Below are 16209 nucleotides of genomic sequence, written 5' to 3'. Positions count from 1 at the left end.
CTTGAAACAAACTGGTTTAATCTGCATTGCATTAAACAGAGTTAGTTGTCAGCCCTACCATGTGTTTATTTCCCTTTTTAATAACATGGGTACGTCTTTATGTGCATCCATGAAACAAAACACAATGCATGTGGAGAGAAACGGCTCAAATTGTCTTATTTTTAGTTCATGTTGCTGTTATTTTAAAAAAGTGCTTGTCGTCAAGCATGATGGTCCATTGATCTTGGAACACGAGTTTTGATGGAACGAAAGAAACCATTTCCCAACTGTTGTAACCCTAAGCTCCATTTATTAATTATATTGTGTTGTGTCTGATTCTTTGATAATAACGACCCATCTCCACTTTCTGCATATAGCAGGGACTGAAGGGGTAAGAGAATCTCATGAAGCATGTGCCTTTTCCCTTCAACTTTTTCATCCTCAGTTCCGAGATAACAGCAGCCAATTTGTCGCCTAGATTTGATCCACGAAAATGTACAAGACATAAGTTTGGTTGTAAATGATTCTGCTTTTGTTAGAGGATAACAACTATGTTGCCTGTAAATATCTTTCATACATATTTAATCAAACCAGTGGCGGATGTTGGTGTTAAATTGGGGGTTTATTAAAATTTTTAAAACTTTTAGATGCCTTAATAAGAATTTTCAAGAAAATTGAGGGTTTAACTAAAAAATTTCAAACAATTGAGGGGCTTAATAAGAATTTTCATAAATTTTGAAGGCCTAACAAGATTTAAAATAATATTTAGAAATTACTTGATTTTTCATAAAATTAATTGTAAATTTTATAAATTAAAAGACCTAACATTTAGGACTTTTTAATTAAATTTAATAAAACTTAACAAATTTCCATATGAAAGCAACTTGACACAATAAGAAGCATGTGAATGAAGCTACATTTCTTTATTTGCAAGAATAACAATAATAGTTTTATCATAATATATTTATAAAAAATTATTATTATTATTATTAAATATAATAAATATAAAGTTAATAATATAAATAAAAGATCACTTATTTAGTTAAAGGATTAATAATATAATTTTACACTTACATAACATCATTTTACCCCAACCAGCTTTAATATTCCATCCAGTAAACCAAATTGTGTAATAAGGAATAATTATTCCGACGAAACAACTAGCAAACCACGTGAGCCACAAAGAAACAGAGTTCAAATTGTCTAATGGAGGATACTAAACAGAGTTGTTGCACTGCTTTCATTCATCTTGCGTCGTCCATTTATGTAGCTTCTTCATACGTAAAAGAAAGAAAGGTGACCTGGAATTTGCGAGCTTTCATTATAAAAGGGTACTGCCATGAGGGAATTTCCTCATCTTCTTCATCTTGAAGATATTGCTTCAACCTTATTCTCTTCTCCATTTGTATCAAAATCCAGGTCTCTAAGTTAGAGAAAGAGACAATGGCCATCGAAGACAATGGCAATGTGCATGGAGATGTAACCATACCTCTATTGGAAGAAGGGAAGAATATAGGTGATGAAGAAAATGTATACACTGATGAAGAGACAAGCGGCAAAGCTAGTCTATGGATGGTTTACCTCAGCACATTTGTTGCGGTCTGCGGTTCCTTTGCCTTTGGATCCTCTGTAAGCCTCCCTCACCGCTCTCTACACCGGAAAACTAGCTTTGCTTGTAATGTTACTTGTAACAAAATGTTGAAATCATTTTCAGGCAGGCTATTCGTCGCCGACTCAGACTGCCATCACGAAAGATCTTTCACTTACTCTAGCAGAGGTATATATATATATGTATTGCAATCGCTAACAGAGGCAACTTAAAAACTGATGCATTTGATCTTTGAATCGGCAGTATTCAGTGTTTGGTTCTATACTGACTTTCGGTGCAATGATTGGTGCAACCACGAGTGGACCGATTGCTGATTTTATCGGTCGGAAAGGGGTAAGTTTTAGAAATTTTTTTGTTCTTTGGCATAGATTTTGTTGATGTAGTATCATGTTCATAGCTAAACATGTGCAGGCAATGAGAACAGCTACTGGCTTCAGTGTTGCAGGGTGGCTTGCTATTTACTTTGCTAAGGTTGTACTTTCTGAAACTGCTTCACCCCCTGAATTTATCATTTGCTTAAGCTGCGAATTAACCAATTATGCAGAAATATATTGATTACCTTTTTTCCGATTTCTCCGGTAAAAACAAAAAAGGGGGCTTTGTCTTTGGACATTGGAAGATTGGCAACAGGATATGGAATGGGAGTCTTTTCATATGTTGTGAGTTTCTGAATCTCACCTACATTTCCCTCCTAAAACATTCTTCATTAAATGACCATGACTACTTTCTTGACAAGGTCCCCGTGTTTATAGCCGAAATCGCACCAAAGAATCTTCGAGGAGCGCTAACAACTGCAAACCAGGTAACATTATCTTAATACATCTTATCCATTGTCTGAATGTCCAATACAAATGCATGACAAAGATTGTCTGATTATTTCTTATTTCTATAGCTTATGATCTGCTGTGCCGTGTCGGTTGCATTCATAATAGGGACGGTTCTAACTTGGAGGACTTTAGCACTAACTGGTAAAACTGCTTTATCCATCTATTCGAACTACAGTGATACCAAACATTCTTCGGGAAAACCATGCGTGCGTGTTAGTAATGCTAGATGACACAAGTCGAACTCATACGTGGTGTTATTGCAGGACTCATTCCTTGTGCAATTCTGCTATTTGGACTATTTTTCATTCCAGAGTCTCCTAGGTGGCTGGTATGATAAGCACTGAAAGGAGGATGAAAATCCCATTTTTACCTTGAATTATAGTGAGTTAGTGACATTAAACGGCAATGCAGGCAAAGATAGGACATGAAAAAGAATTTGAAGCTGCACTACAAGATCTTCGTGGAAAGGGTGCTGATATATCGGAGGAGGCAGCCGAGATTCGGGTTCTTAATCTGAACTCTTATCATCTTAACCAACATTAACAAAGAGTTGGAGCAATTATAGTGAAAATGTTTAAGAAAACAAACTTTATTTTCTTGCTTGACAGGACTACATAGAGACTCTCGAACGGCTCCCGAAAGCCAAGATGCTCGATTTGTTTCAACGAAGATACTTCCGATCAGTCATTGTAACAATACCAACTTTAAACATTAGCCATCACAGGTTTTCAACATTGTGTCTTAATCAATATGTTATTTCATTGCTGTTTTATCAGATAGGAGTTGGTTTAATGGTGTTTCAACAATTCGGGGGAATCAATGGAATCTGCTTTTATCTCAGCAATATTTTCGAGTCAGCAGGTAATAAAATTATACACTCTCAGTGCATCAAATAAAACAGTCTTCTATCATCTAACATCGTAATTCAAATGTCTCAGGTGTTTCTCCGAGTATAGCGACGATAACATACGCTATTATTCAGGTTTCATCTCCACCTTTTCCTTGACATACAAATAATTTTTCCAACAAATTGATGTAACAAACAATCATATTTATCCAGGTTCCAATTACAGCACTTAACACAACTGTGATTGATAAAGCTGGTAGAAAGCCTCTATTACTGGTAAGCAAATATTTAGAACATTTCATAGCAACCCAATCCTTAAATTGCTGAGCCAAGTCCTTTTCATGGATCAAACTTTATTACAGGTTTCTTCAACAGGATTGGTCCTTGCCTGTATACTATCTGGGACTTCATTCTATCTTAAGGTTAAAATTTTAAACTATCTTCTAAACTATACACTCCCCTTTGTCCTTGTCAATTTCTAATATAATATATATTTATAATCTTTGCCAACCAGGACCATAATTTGGCACCAAGTTCAGTTCCCATTCTTGCTGTAACAGGCATATTGGTAAATGTCAAAAACTTTTATTGAACCATATATCCATTCAATTTGTTCAATGGCAGAGTATAGCTCACCGTTTTCTTCTTGATCAGATGTACATAGGATCTTTTTCAGCTGGAATGGGTGCAGTTCCTTGGGTTGTAATGTCTGAGGTAATAAAATCTACCCGAGTTAAGTATTTGTATATATTCATGTCCAACACATATCTGGATTTGGTCGCAGATATTTCCGATAAATATTAAAGGAATAGCAGGAAGCTTAGCAACACTTGTGAACTGGTTTGGTGCATGGGCAGTGTCATACACATTCAACTTCCTCATGAGTTGGAGCTCCTATGGTAAATAGAATAAAAATTATCCCCCCCCCCCCCCCACTTTTTAATCTTTAAATTCCTTATAGTAAAAGCAGTAATTGATTCAATCCAGAAAGATAATTGTGAATAATATTTGCAACTGGTGGCTTTTTCAGGTACCTTCATCATTTATGCTGCAATCAATGCAGTGGCTATAGTGTTTGTAATCACAGTGGTTCCTGAAACAAAGGGGAAAACCCTGGAACAAATTCAGGCAGCCATTAATGCATAGAGAAACAAGAAAATGAAGCAGTTCTTTCATTCTTCAGTGGAGCACATTTCTGAATTCTTTTTCAAGATCAAGCGAAAATGGATGTTATATTTGAGGCAAATAAAAGTTATTGTAGAATGAAAATGAGATTGAGCTATGTTTTCTTATCCATAAGATGATTTTGCCAATAAGGAATATATATGTTTCAGCAAAATCTAAAGCAACAAAGTCAAACAAATATGAGTCTTCTAACTTATGGAATACTAGAACTGCAGTCCAGCAAAATTAGATTGCTAACATACTAATTATAACTTCTTGCAATTATTATGTAATGTGTTGGGATAAAAATCTCAAAAAAATTAGAGCAATTTAATCCCTCTCAATTCCAAAAGTAAACATTTAAGGACAATTTCTTACAAATTTTATATAATTTTAATTAGTATAATACCGAATTTAGTCTTGAAGTTTACACATTTTGTTTATTAAAGCTAAATTTCTTTTATATATTCTTTTTGAATTTTAGATTTTATAAAACTGTATCCATTTTTAAAATAATTTTTCTAGATCAAATTGACAAAATATGTAAATATTGAAAGCTTAATTTGTTATGATATCAATTAAAATTATGTACAATAGATGGAAAATATTAATTGCTGTGATCAATTGTCACTCACCTTCAAAATTGAAAGAGATTAAGATGCTCTAATTTTTTTAGAGAGAGATCAATTTACTCAATATTGAAATTGAGAGGGACTGGATACGATTTTTACCAAAGGCTATTATGGTATAAGATAGTGTTGCGGGTTAAACAGGAAATGAACTAGAGTGGTCCGGGTTTGGGTAGACCGAGAGGGAACTGGGTCGTTTAAAATGTTGAGAATCGAACCGGTTTTAACAGCAAAGATCAGCCTCGTGTTCCTTATCTCTTTCCCTTCCAATCCCATACTCCCATTTTATTTTTTATTTTTATTTTTGGGTTCCAACTTGAAGAATTTCTGGATTCCAATGAGAATACATTGAGAGTGTGTTGAACATTCAACATGTACTCGTTGATGTCAACGCCTCTCTGCAACTATGGCGTTTCAAAGCTCCCTTTACCACCTTCTTTCAACTTAAAACACAACTACCCCAAGTTTCTCAGTTGCAGAAAAGCCTTGCAAATACATGTTAATGCGACAAATGAAGTCGATGCTCAGACAGGAACAGTTGAGGAAGAACCCAAAGAAGAAAATTTAGAATCTGAACCCAGAAAAGAAAGCAAAAGCATCTCCAGTGCTACTTCCACTACACCCCTTGACAAGGACCTCAAAAAGGTTCAATTTTTTTTTTCTTTTAGATGCTTTATTGTCTGGTTTTTTAAAGTTTTGCACTGATTTTGAGGATGTTTTTCTATTTGTGATATGACAACAGGTGGTTCAGAAAACTGCTGCAACCTTTGCACCAAGGGCTTCTACTGCTACTAAAAACCCTGCTGTGCCTGGAACTACCTTGTATACTGTTTTCGAAGTTCAAGGCTATGTCTCATTGCTGTTAGGTGGAGCTTTGTCTTTTAATCTCATATTTCCATCTAATGAACCTGATATTTGGAGATTGATGGGGATGTGGTCCATTTGGATGTTCAGTGAGTTAATACCTTATCTGGGTCTTGAACCTTTTATCAAACACTATTGCTGGTTCAAAGGTGTCAAATTGCAGTTATTGCATGTTCTACAAGCAACAGAGTTAACTTACTAATGCCTATTTCTTTGCAGCAATCCCGTCACTTCGAGCTCGAGACTGTTCGAAGAACGAAAAAGAAGCTCTTAATTATCTTTTCCTCATCATCCCCTTGCTCAATGTTATAATCCCTTTCTTTTGGAAGTCTTTTGCAGTTGTCTGGTCTGCAGACATCGTAGCCTTCTTTGCCATGTATGCCTGGAAGGTACTTGCTTTACCCTTTCATCAGCTCCTTTATTTACTGCTATCACTGTTGTTTCTTTCTCTGAGCATTTTGCTTATTGAATATATATGTGCTGCTTCCTTCAGCTTGGATGGCTACAGAAAACAGAGTAGGAACTACGTGCACCGTGACCTTTGGATCAATGCTGCTATTATACTCATGATGGGCGTGAGACACTGCAGCAACTCGCAACCAGGATGAAGATTATATACATGATTAATGAGGCGAGACATGGATGAAAATCACTTGAGAAATGTAATTACAAACCGACATCGATTAATCGATATTCTTGGAATCTAGTTGTTTCCCAGGATGTATATGTGCACACTCATAAGTCCTTTTGGAGAATCTAACGATTTAAGTTTCTGAATTCCTACACATGTTTTATCTGTCATGTAAATCGATGAATCCATGAAATTATCATGGTGTGTTTTTAGCTATTGTATTTGAATAAACTTCATAGGAGAACATTATATGTCGTTTTAGGGCAGCTAGTTCTCTACTCAGCATCAGACAAATAGGGAAGACCTTTTACCATGAGCCAAAACTAATAGTCTGCAATGAGTTTCATGGACTCAATTATTAACCGGCCACTGGTTATCCCAAACCTACACCGAGGTATTAATGGTGGACAACTTGTTAAACCCGGTTAATTCATCAAATAAAGAATTACCTTTTACCAAGCATTCCTTGTAAAGGATTCATGAAAAGCATCAGAAGAAAAGGATGAAATGAACATTATTTCTGCTAAAAATGGTTTTAATATAATTTAAGCCAGTAGCTACAAGTTGCAAGATGTTTCGTATTTGACTGCTGAAGTTGACCTCTAAAATACAAAAACCTTGATTTCCTTCTGCGGTAAAAATCACAACTTAAAATGAAAATAATTGGGAACATATTGGAGAATTGAAACATCATGCATTGAAACTATGGTGCCTACTTATAGCCTCTACTTTATAGGTATCTAGATCTACTAAAAAATCAGATGCAAAACTCTGATGCCCGGATGAGCGATGCATTACAGCAGACGGAACATCAGTCTCCAGTAAGGGTATGGCTGAAAAATAATGGTGGATTCTTGTAAGTGGTAGTAATGCACATATAAAGCTAATGACAAACTTAACACTCGGAATAAAAGGAACACATTATAAGAAAGATAGAAGAGGGAGGAGAAAATGCAACTATGGCAGTGATGCACACCATAATACAGCCAACACCTAGAGCTATTATTTGCTGCAAAGGATTTATGAGATTCAACCTTGATGATGAATTGGGGAAAGTCAGCAACAACGTTCTTAGACTAGCAGAATGTACACAAATGTTTATGTGATTAAATAAATGGAATGGAAATTGTCACATTCTCCTAATACAAATACTGGGACCTACCGAAACCATGACACATGTTATGTATGGCTACGTAAAATATGAGGCAACTTGATTAAGACGGTCTGTGATGTTCTTTAAGAATTGCAAAGATGGTTCATCAATGCGTTTCAACTTAACAGAAAAGTTTACCTTCCTAAATTTGGATCGTCTGATTTGAAAAAAGCCAAGCATTTTCTAATAGATTTATGCATACTCATCGTCACTATCCTCCTCATAGTCAGAATCAGACTCATCACTCCTCGGTTCCATCAGTGAATTCATGTCAAATGAAGGCATTGTCTCCATTTCCTCCATCTCAATTGTGTCATAGTTCAACCGCTCCTTAAACTTCTCATCAGAGCAGTTAAGAAGCCATGAAAGAGAACATTTAAAACCTTTCTTCGCTACAATCTTGTCTCTAGGCTTTATAGTAGATTCAAGACCATATGTAAAGAATGCTGGGAAAGCAACCAAATCATCAAGAGGCCTCTGCATCTCCATTTGAAAGTAATCAAAGCTAAGTTTCATGATGTCAAGATTCAAAGCAAGGATCTGGGGACATTCCACAACCATGGACCTCACTTGTTGCAAGGAAAATCCACAACCCTTTAGGAAATCTCCATGTTTCACCATAGAAGTGTTGCTAAGGCTCACAATCTGAGGCATTTTCTCCACAACGGTCCCAAAATCCTCAGGTTCCAAATCAATAATTGATTGAATCAAACTCCTTTGACCAAGAAGCTTCGGCTTTAGATCAATTCCTATAATTTCAGGATATTGTGCTACTATAGATGGAAGAGATGCTTTTCTGACATTGAACTCTAGAAGGGATGCAACATTTGGTTTGACCCTCTCCTCCAATCCAAACCCAAGGATATGAGGTCGCTTCTCTATCAATCTAGCTATAGCTAACCTAGGAATACCCAAACCTTCAAGATACTCCACAAATGGCTTTATCACGCGGCCCACTCGCATCCCAAGAATCTCAGGGTATTTGGTTAAGACCCCTCCAACTTCCCTTCTTGACACTCCAATGCCGACTAGATAAGCCACTGATGTGCTCATTGTCCCCTCAAGCTTGAATCCCAGTACTTCTGGATATTTCTCAAGGACCCGAGGAATATCATTAGGCTTAATATCCAACCCTTGAAGATACTTTACAACTGGGGCAAGGTCAACCACAACACTTGCATGGAGAACTTGTGGATATCTTCTCAAAAACTCAGTGAAAGTGGATTTTCTAACACCCAATTTCCCCAAATAATCAAGCACGGGAATCATGTTCTTTTTCACACTACAACCGAGGACCAGTGGATAATTGTTAATGTCTTCAATAGTAAGCCCCAACTTATGAAGAAAATCGATCCGTTCCTGCATAACCTCAACCGTTACAGGAAGTTCTAACCCATCTAGCTCATCAGGAATAATACCAAGTACCCTCAAAAACTCATAAACCTTAGCGCGATTTGCTATCCTCTCTTTCTTCATGTTCGACAAACTAGGACGACTATACAAGGATGAGGGTTTGACTTGTTTCCGGCTCAAATGAACAGTATTTGACTTCGATGAAGATGAACTAACAGATGTAGAAGCACCGGTTCTACCAGCAACACTGCAATGAAACCTAGTAACCGATCCAGAAGTCCTCTCATAGTTACTTGGGAATCTAAGGGTTGATGTCCATGTTAACTTGGTTTTATGGAAGGTAAGTGCGGGTAACTCAGAATGTACAAGCAGAAGACTTGGTTTTGTAATGCCAACACAGCTTCTGATCTTCATAATCTCACAGTTCTCAGGATATGAAATATTCTACAAAAAAACCGCAGAACAAATGAATTAAAGTTTATAAGAAGCAATCATTTCTGGAAAAGGTCTTTTAGATGTTTAGAAGAAAATGACCTTATATAATGAGAACTCTAAAAAGGAAGCATTTTTACTAGAAAAAAATTAAACAAAATCTGTACTTTCAGAGCTAGAATAAGGTGATGCTCGGACGCTAAAACGCTAAAATGGCAATTAGGCGCATTTCAGTACCCAGACTCCAATATCAAAGATAAAGATAAAGATAATCACCCAAATTTCACAATTCATTAATTCTCTTACTGCAATATCTATTTGTTTTCCCACTTTCAGTAAAGATCTTACTCCAATATCCGAAGAATTAACAAACAGTGAAGCAAAAATTACCAGGAAAGGAAGAGGGAAAGGAAGAGTAACCTACTCAGAGCTTTCGAAGGAGACGAGCGTTGTCGGTTTCCGGTGGCCGGAGAAGGGTGGAACGGTGTGGGTGCAGCCAAAGTAAGGCCCTGGGTTGCGAACTTGGAAGCAAGGCAGGTGCTACTAGTAGATTTTTTCCTCTAGCATTTATCTATTTGCCTTTATCTACGTTGTGGGTTTCTTTCTAAAATTTTTGGATTAGGCTTTTATTTCTTTGAAAATCTATTTTGGATTTATCGTAGGCCTTTTGGTCTGATTACTTCAATCTGTATTGAACTGGGTTTTCATCGTGATTTTTAGGCTTTTTCACGTGAATATTATAAAAAAAATTTAATACTAGAATAGTATGTCAGTATGATTAAATATCAAAATGGTATGTTTAGGAGTGGTGCCTTTCTCATAGGCGGTACCATCATTTCTTTAAATAATTTTTTTTAAAATACTATTTTATTAATGGTACCATTTACATAGGCTGCACCATTTGTAGAAAATTTTTGGGTTTAGTATGCGTCCGTGTACAAATACAAAACCAGTACAAGGGGATGGTGCCTATCTGATAGATGGCACCAGTGGTCCGATTTTTAGGGTCCTATTTAATGGCCCCGGTGAAGAAGAGAATGAAGGTTAAAAAAAATAGTTGAAGAGAAGGAAGAAGAAAGAAAGAAAAAAGAAGGATAAAGTATTTTAATTTTTTTAAAGTAGAATGGATTATGACGAGGATAAATTATTTTGTTAATATTGTGTAGTTTGTTTATGGTTATTTTTATGTTTTTAATTTATTTTAAAGTTATTTTGTTAGTTACTATTATAAATTATTTGTTTAGTATAATATTTATTGTGTTTTGTAGGTTATGAATGTAATTTTTATTAATTTTGTTAGTAAGTTTTGTGATTAGGTTAATTATTTGTTTAGAGTTTATTATGATTTGTTAGGTTATGAATGTGATTTTTAATATTTTTAATTTATTTGAAAGTTATTTTGTTAGTAATTATTATAAATTAATTATTAGTTAGCGATGACACCAAAGGAAAATAGATAAAAACTAAAAATCGAGAAAAAAATTATTTTTTGTCATAGACATTGGTAGAAATGGTAATAAATATGATATTGCTTGATGATATAACAACTTCAGCACAAAGAGAGAAAGTTGATAAGATGATGAGAGAATTGCAAGATTACAGAATGAAACCAGAAGAAGACATCGTTTAACACATTATTACTATAAATCAAAAGATGCAAGTAGTGTAATGTAAGGGTCATGAAGTGATTAGAAAGAATAAAGTGCAATATTTGACCCTTAGAGGGACATTAATAGAACGAGAGCATCAAATCATTTTAGACTAACTTTGGAAGACATTGGTACCACGAACCTATTGGAATATAGTTATATACTTCGTGAAGTTTATAATCTTTTATGGAGTAAGGAAAATAGCGAGACAAAATGTAGGTTCGCGAAAGTTGACTCGGAAGCAAAATGTATTTGACATGCCATGGATGGATAATTTAGTTGTTAGGAAATTACTGAGAGAATTTATAAATTCAATACACGTTATAAAGATTAAAGAGGAAGAAGATCCTGAGGAATTTCCAAATTGGATTGTAGAAGATGAATTTGAAGAGAATTCAGAATTTAATATAAAGAATTTCTCAGAGGAAGATATAGAATCAGAGATGGAAGAAAACGTAGAAATGAGTTTAAGTGGTTAAATGTAAGGTTAAATGTTAGAGAGTAGAGAATGTAAAAAAAATAAGTAAATATGGTTGTACATGTACGAAATGAGAACTGAAAAAGCCTGAGCTTATAAATGAAAAATTTTGCATATTATTATAATTTTAGTTTCTTTTTATTCATTAAATTTTTATGTAAGTATTTTTTTGTTGTTTGAAATTATTTTGAGAATTTTTATTTGTTTTTTAACAAATTTAGTATTGAAGATGAATAATCGGTTTTTCAGTATGCGTTTATTTCGATGGAGTAATTTTGACAACAACCGTGGGATGTATATTTGAATGTCGCCAACAAATAGTAATGAGATTTAATAAAAATGTCTTGTTTAATGATATGAAGGAAAGGGTTTGTGCAAAAATTGTAATACGTTGTGTGAGAAGGATCTCGAAATTTTCCTACAAGTTTCTAGTTTCGACAGATCTCATAAAATTCACCGAAATGAAACTTGTAGACAATGAAAACATGGAGACAACGGTCGCTCTTTATTTGCTGAGTTAGCTGGCTTGGAGCCAATTGAAGATCTCACTCCATTAGGTGAAGAACATGGAGCTCAAGAGTCGTGTATGGTGGTTCCAATATCGTACGTTGATAGTCAATCGACTGTATATGGGATCAACATCGATCTTAATGCTACACTCGAGATTGATGTGGTTGGTGATGATGTATAGGATAGTAGTGATCCTTCTGACCACGATGTCAATAGTGATAGTTATCCCAATGTGGACGAGGTCTCGGATGATATTGACGACGAATGAGTGAACGACGATGGAAACGTTAACGCATCGTCAGTCGAGAACCAGATTCAACGTATTGTGATACACAATAACCCTGGGGCACACATGTCGCTTATAGACCCCGATACGGCACACGCAGCCGAGTTCTCAAAGTACCCTGAAATACTACTTGCTCATCGGCTAGTCGTAGATTCCGATCCTGAGGAGTTGTTCGTGGGCCAGAGATTCGAAAGTAAAGAAGAATGCATATTTTTCATTAAGCGGTATAGCATGAATATATCAGTGGACTATAAAGTCACCGTGTCTAAACTGACATTATATATTGGGGAGTGTTGAAGGTCAGCGAAAGATTGTAATTGGCAGGTACGAACCGCATTTATCCAGAAGTCACAAATGTGGGAGATACAAAAATTTGTTGGGCCTCACACATGTACTTCAACACGTATGACAAAAGATCATCAAAAACTTGATTCCAAAACTATTTGTACGTGCATCTTGCCAGTGGTGAAGGACATGCTGACCATTAAAGTTTCAGTACTGATTGTTGAAATGCAAGCACGATTCCAGTATCGAGTATCATACTGTAAGGCATGGATAGCTAAACAGATGGCAATTGAGCAATTGTACGGAGATTTCGATGGGTCGTACAATGAGCTACATGGATGGATAGCCGTTATGCGGGAGTACGTACCGAAGACTGTCATTGAGTTACAGACACGACCTTATTACGACCCAGATGACCAACTACAACTGAGAAAAAGAATTTTCCAACAGATGTTCTGGACTTTTGATCCATGCATGCGTGCATTTCCCCACTACAAGCTGTTTGTGCAAGTAGATGGGACCTGGCTATACAACAAATATACACAAATCCTACTTCTTACGGTTACCCAAGACGAGAACAAGAACGTGCCCCCAATAGTGTTTGCTATTGTAGATAAGGAGAACATGGAGTCGTGAGAATTCTTCTTTACGAACCTGTGGAGGTATGTTATTAGTAACAATAATATTTGCATCATTTTCGATAGAGGGAAATGATTAATTGCTGCCATTAGGCGTTTTGGTGTGCCATGGAGATCCGTTGCATTCAGCACATCACGGCTAACTTTCACTGAGATTATAAGAATGCAGACTGGTGGTGACAAGTTATAATGAGTAAAAATTCATTACACATTCACGAGTGGAAATACATATGATTGATGACTAATCAATGCCAAGAATGACATCCAATAAAGCGCCCAAGACTGTAGCAAAATGAGGCATCCGCCTATGTCCACCGCAAAAGGATTTGTCGTCCGACAAAGTTTGTGATACAACATAGCTAACATTACGGACCCCCAACTGTATGAACATATGTTATGCAAATCATATAATAAGGGCAAGTACATCAAGTAGACCTTGTTGTCGTTTGCATCCGGCATGAGTACACCTTCTATAATGTGCATAATGTAAGCTCAAATGGCGTGCATCACCTTCCATTCACTGGCAGTACTTAGTAAATGCTCAAAATTGTCCTTTAGCCATGAAAACTTCAAATCCGTAAAATTTCCTTCACTGAGTGAGCGTCCAAGTAAGTTATAGCAAAGGGCGGTCCGCCTAGAGATTGAACTTACGCCCGTGACCGCATTCCCGTTGATGGGGAGCTCGAACTGCAGTGCAACATCCTGTAGAGTGATGCTGCACTCCCCACATGGCAAATGAAATGTATGGGTCTCCAGACGCCACCATCACTCGACCAAAGAAGATATTAAGTCGTATCGCAGATCAAAGGTTCGGATTAATGCCACTGGTCTGAATCTGGCTAACTCCAAGAATGGCATTAGCCGTTCATCTGACAGATAGCTTACCCTATTAACACGACCCCTCAATGCGCGGTACATGCCCTAACATTATTAAATTAGAAAAATAGTTAATATAATCTAATTTAATTTCGTAAATGACGTGAGTAACAAATAACAATTTTATTACCATCTCATTAATAGTACTTGATATGTGATCACCGTTATTAATCAAAGAACCCATTTTGTTGCAAATTTGCAATTAAAAAAAGAAGAAGAATTCATTTAGTTTGTTGCAAAAACACGATAAATAATTTGGAATTTGAAAAAAAAACACGATAAATACGCGAGTAACAAAAATATAATAAAAATATCTCATAATTTCCCATATTTTACCTACATAAAAAATATGTTAGTTTACAATAATAATATAATTAAAATAAACATAAACTATCTAAACATAAAAACCATACGAATCAACAAAAATAAAATAGAAACATACTTGTTTAGTTTCTTTCAAACAACCTATAAATTTATATAAAACAAATTTAATCAACATTTCAATAAATCAATAAAATTGTCAAATAAATCAAAAACAAATGAAATTACATTATAACAAATCATAAATCACAGTACACATTAAACTAAACAAATAATTTATAACCTAATCATAAATTACTAACAAAATAAATTAAAAACACAAAAAATTTACATTTATAACAAGTCACAATAAACACTAAACTAAACATAAATAATTTATAACCTAATCATAAATTACTAACAAAATAACTTTGAAATAATTAAAAATTATATTAATAAAAATCATAATAAACACTGAACTAAACACAAACAATTTATAATCTAACCATAAATTACTAACAAAATGACTTTAAAATGATTTAAAAATACAAAAATTACATTTATAAAAATCACAAAACACTAAACTAAGCACAAAAAATTTATAATAATTAATAACATAAAAATAACAAATCCCTTTAAATTAAAAAATAAAAAATAACTAATCCCTTTAAATTAAAAAAAAATTAATTACTAAAATAATACATACCTTTTTCTTTCTTTCTTTCTTTCTTCTCCTTCCTCTCCTTTCTTTCCCTCTTTTTTTCTCACTGTCGGCCTTTCTTCTACCAGGGGGACCATGCTTATAAGGTCCCCCATCTTCCTTTTTTTTTCTCTTGGAAGGGACTAATCATTGCAAAAATGCAGTGTCCAAGTGCGACGGAGGGGACTAGTGACAGGCACCAGTGTCGCCTATCAGAGAGGCGTGACTAGTGCCGCCAGTCCAAGTGGCGTCACTTGGGGCTAGTCGGTCACAAGTCAAAATTTGACCCGTATTTTGACCGTATATAAGGTGTATAAAAGTGGTGCCGCCTATGTAAATGGCACTACTAATAAAATAATATTTAAAAAAAATAAAAAAATTATTAAAAAACTCCTAAACATTCCATTTTGGTATTAATTTTTTTATAATATACACCTAAAAAAGTCTCATTTTAAGATAAACTATTAAAATAGTCATTAGTGTGTTAAAGTTTTAAAATTTTCATTTTAAAAATTTAATATTTTGATTATTATTCTAATAAATCATTGAAGTAATTTTTTATTGACATAATAATAAATTTTTTATAAAATATATACAAAATTATAAAAATATTTATAAAAAATTAATATCTATTTTCTCATTTTCTAAAATAAAATTTATTTATTAAAATAATAATTTCATAAATAGAATAATAATCTTATAAATAAAGCAATTTAAGGAGGAAAAATCAAGAAGAAAACTTTTGCAAATTCAACATTTTTCCTTTTTTTCAACATTAATTATGATCATGTTCAAGATGGGTAAAAAATTACAGTCTAAAGTCGAAAAAGGTGAGAATCAATGTTTTTAGGTTGTTGTCTAGAATGAGTTTGATGCGTTTGAGGTTGTACTTAAGGGTGTATAGGTGAGGTTGAGGTCTTGCATATGTAATAGGTGGAAGGCTATGTCGACAGTTCCACAACTAATTCTCAATTCAATGTTGCAATGATAGAGGGTGTG

General features: G+C 34.8%; 3 protein-coding genes across 5 annotated transcripts; 2 read left to right on the top strand and 1 right to left on the bottom strand.

The window, feature by feature from the left end:
* Positions 1 to 1128: 1128 nt before the first annotated feature.
* LOC105790762 (sugar transporter ERD6-like 7) lies at positions 1129 to 4606 on the top strand. The gene is made up of 19 exons (XM_052634370.1): positions 1129 to 1275; positions 1399 to 1608; positions 1694 to 1756; positions 1832 to 1921; positions 2000 to 2059; positions 2182 to 2247; positions 2325 to 2390; positions 2481 to 2556; positions 2679 to 2743; positions 2827 to 2919; positions 3024 to 3104; positions 3192 to 3276; positions 3354 to 3397; positions 3476 to 3538; positions 3625 to 3684; positions 3777 to 3830; positions 3917 to 3976; positions 4047 to 4161; positions 4293 to 4606. The coding sequence occupies exons 1-19, from the start codon at positions 1186 to 1188 to the stop codon at positions 4406 to 4408; spliced, it is 1557 nt and encodes a 518-aa protein (XP_052490330.1). The 5' UTR covers positions 1129 to 1185; the 3' UTR covers positions 4409 to 4606.
* A 670-nt stretch (positions 4607 to 5276) lies between these two features.
* Positions 5277 to 6696, top strand: LOC105790763 (protein RESISTANCE TO PHYTOPHTHORA 1, chloroplastic). Of its 2 annotated transcripts, none has more exons than XM_052634371.1 (4): positions 5277 to 5700; positions 5798 to 5921; positions 6139 to 6308; positions 6413 to 6696. In XM_052634371.1, the coding sequence occupies exons 1-4, from the start codon at positions 5428 to 5430 to the stop codon at positions 6437 to 6439; spliced, it is 594 nt and encodes a 197-aa protein (XP_052490331.1). In that variant the 5' UTR covers positions 5277 to 5427; the 3' UTR covers positions 6440 to 6696. The 2 variants fall into 2 exon arrangements, with proteins under 2 accessions (XP_052490331.1, XP_012473966.1); XM_012618512.2 differs by having other exon boundaries at positions 5279 to 5700; positions 5798 to 6008.
* Positions 6697 to 7049: 353 nt separating this feature from the next.
* On the bottom strand, positions 7050 to 10102 carry LOC105790761 (transcription termination factor MTERF4, chloroplastic). Of its 2 annotated transcripts, XR_008198519.1 has the most exons (3): positions 9913 to 10102; positions 7842 to 9500; positions 7050 to 7383 (listed from the first exon to the last, which is right to left on the bottom strand). XR_008198519.1 is itself a non-coding variant. In XM_012618509.2 (2 exons), exon 2 carries the CDS (start codon positions 9468 to 9470, stop codon positions 7896 to 7898), a length of 1575 nt encoding a protein of 524 aa, XP_012473963.1. In that variant the 5' UTR covers positions 9471 to 9500; positions 9913 to 10102; the 3' UTR covers positions 7532 to 7895. The 2 variants fall into 2 exon arrangements, 1 of the variants encoding a protein (XP_012473963.1); XM_012618509.2 differs by lacking the exon at positions 7050 to 7383 and having other exon boundaries at positions 7532 to 9500.
* Positions 10103 to 16209: the final 6107 nt, after the last annotated feature.

Source organism: Gossypium raimondii, chromosome 8 (assembly GCF_025698545.1).
Source record: "Gossypium raimondii isolate GPD5lz chromosome 8, ASM2569854v1, whole genome shotgun sequence".
Lineage (NCBI taxonomy): Eukaryota > Viridiplantae > Streptophyta > Magnoliopsida > Malvales > Malvaceae > Gossypium > Gossypium raimondii.
This window is presented reverse-complemented; position numbering and strand designations above follow the sequence as displayed.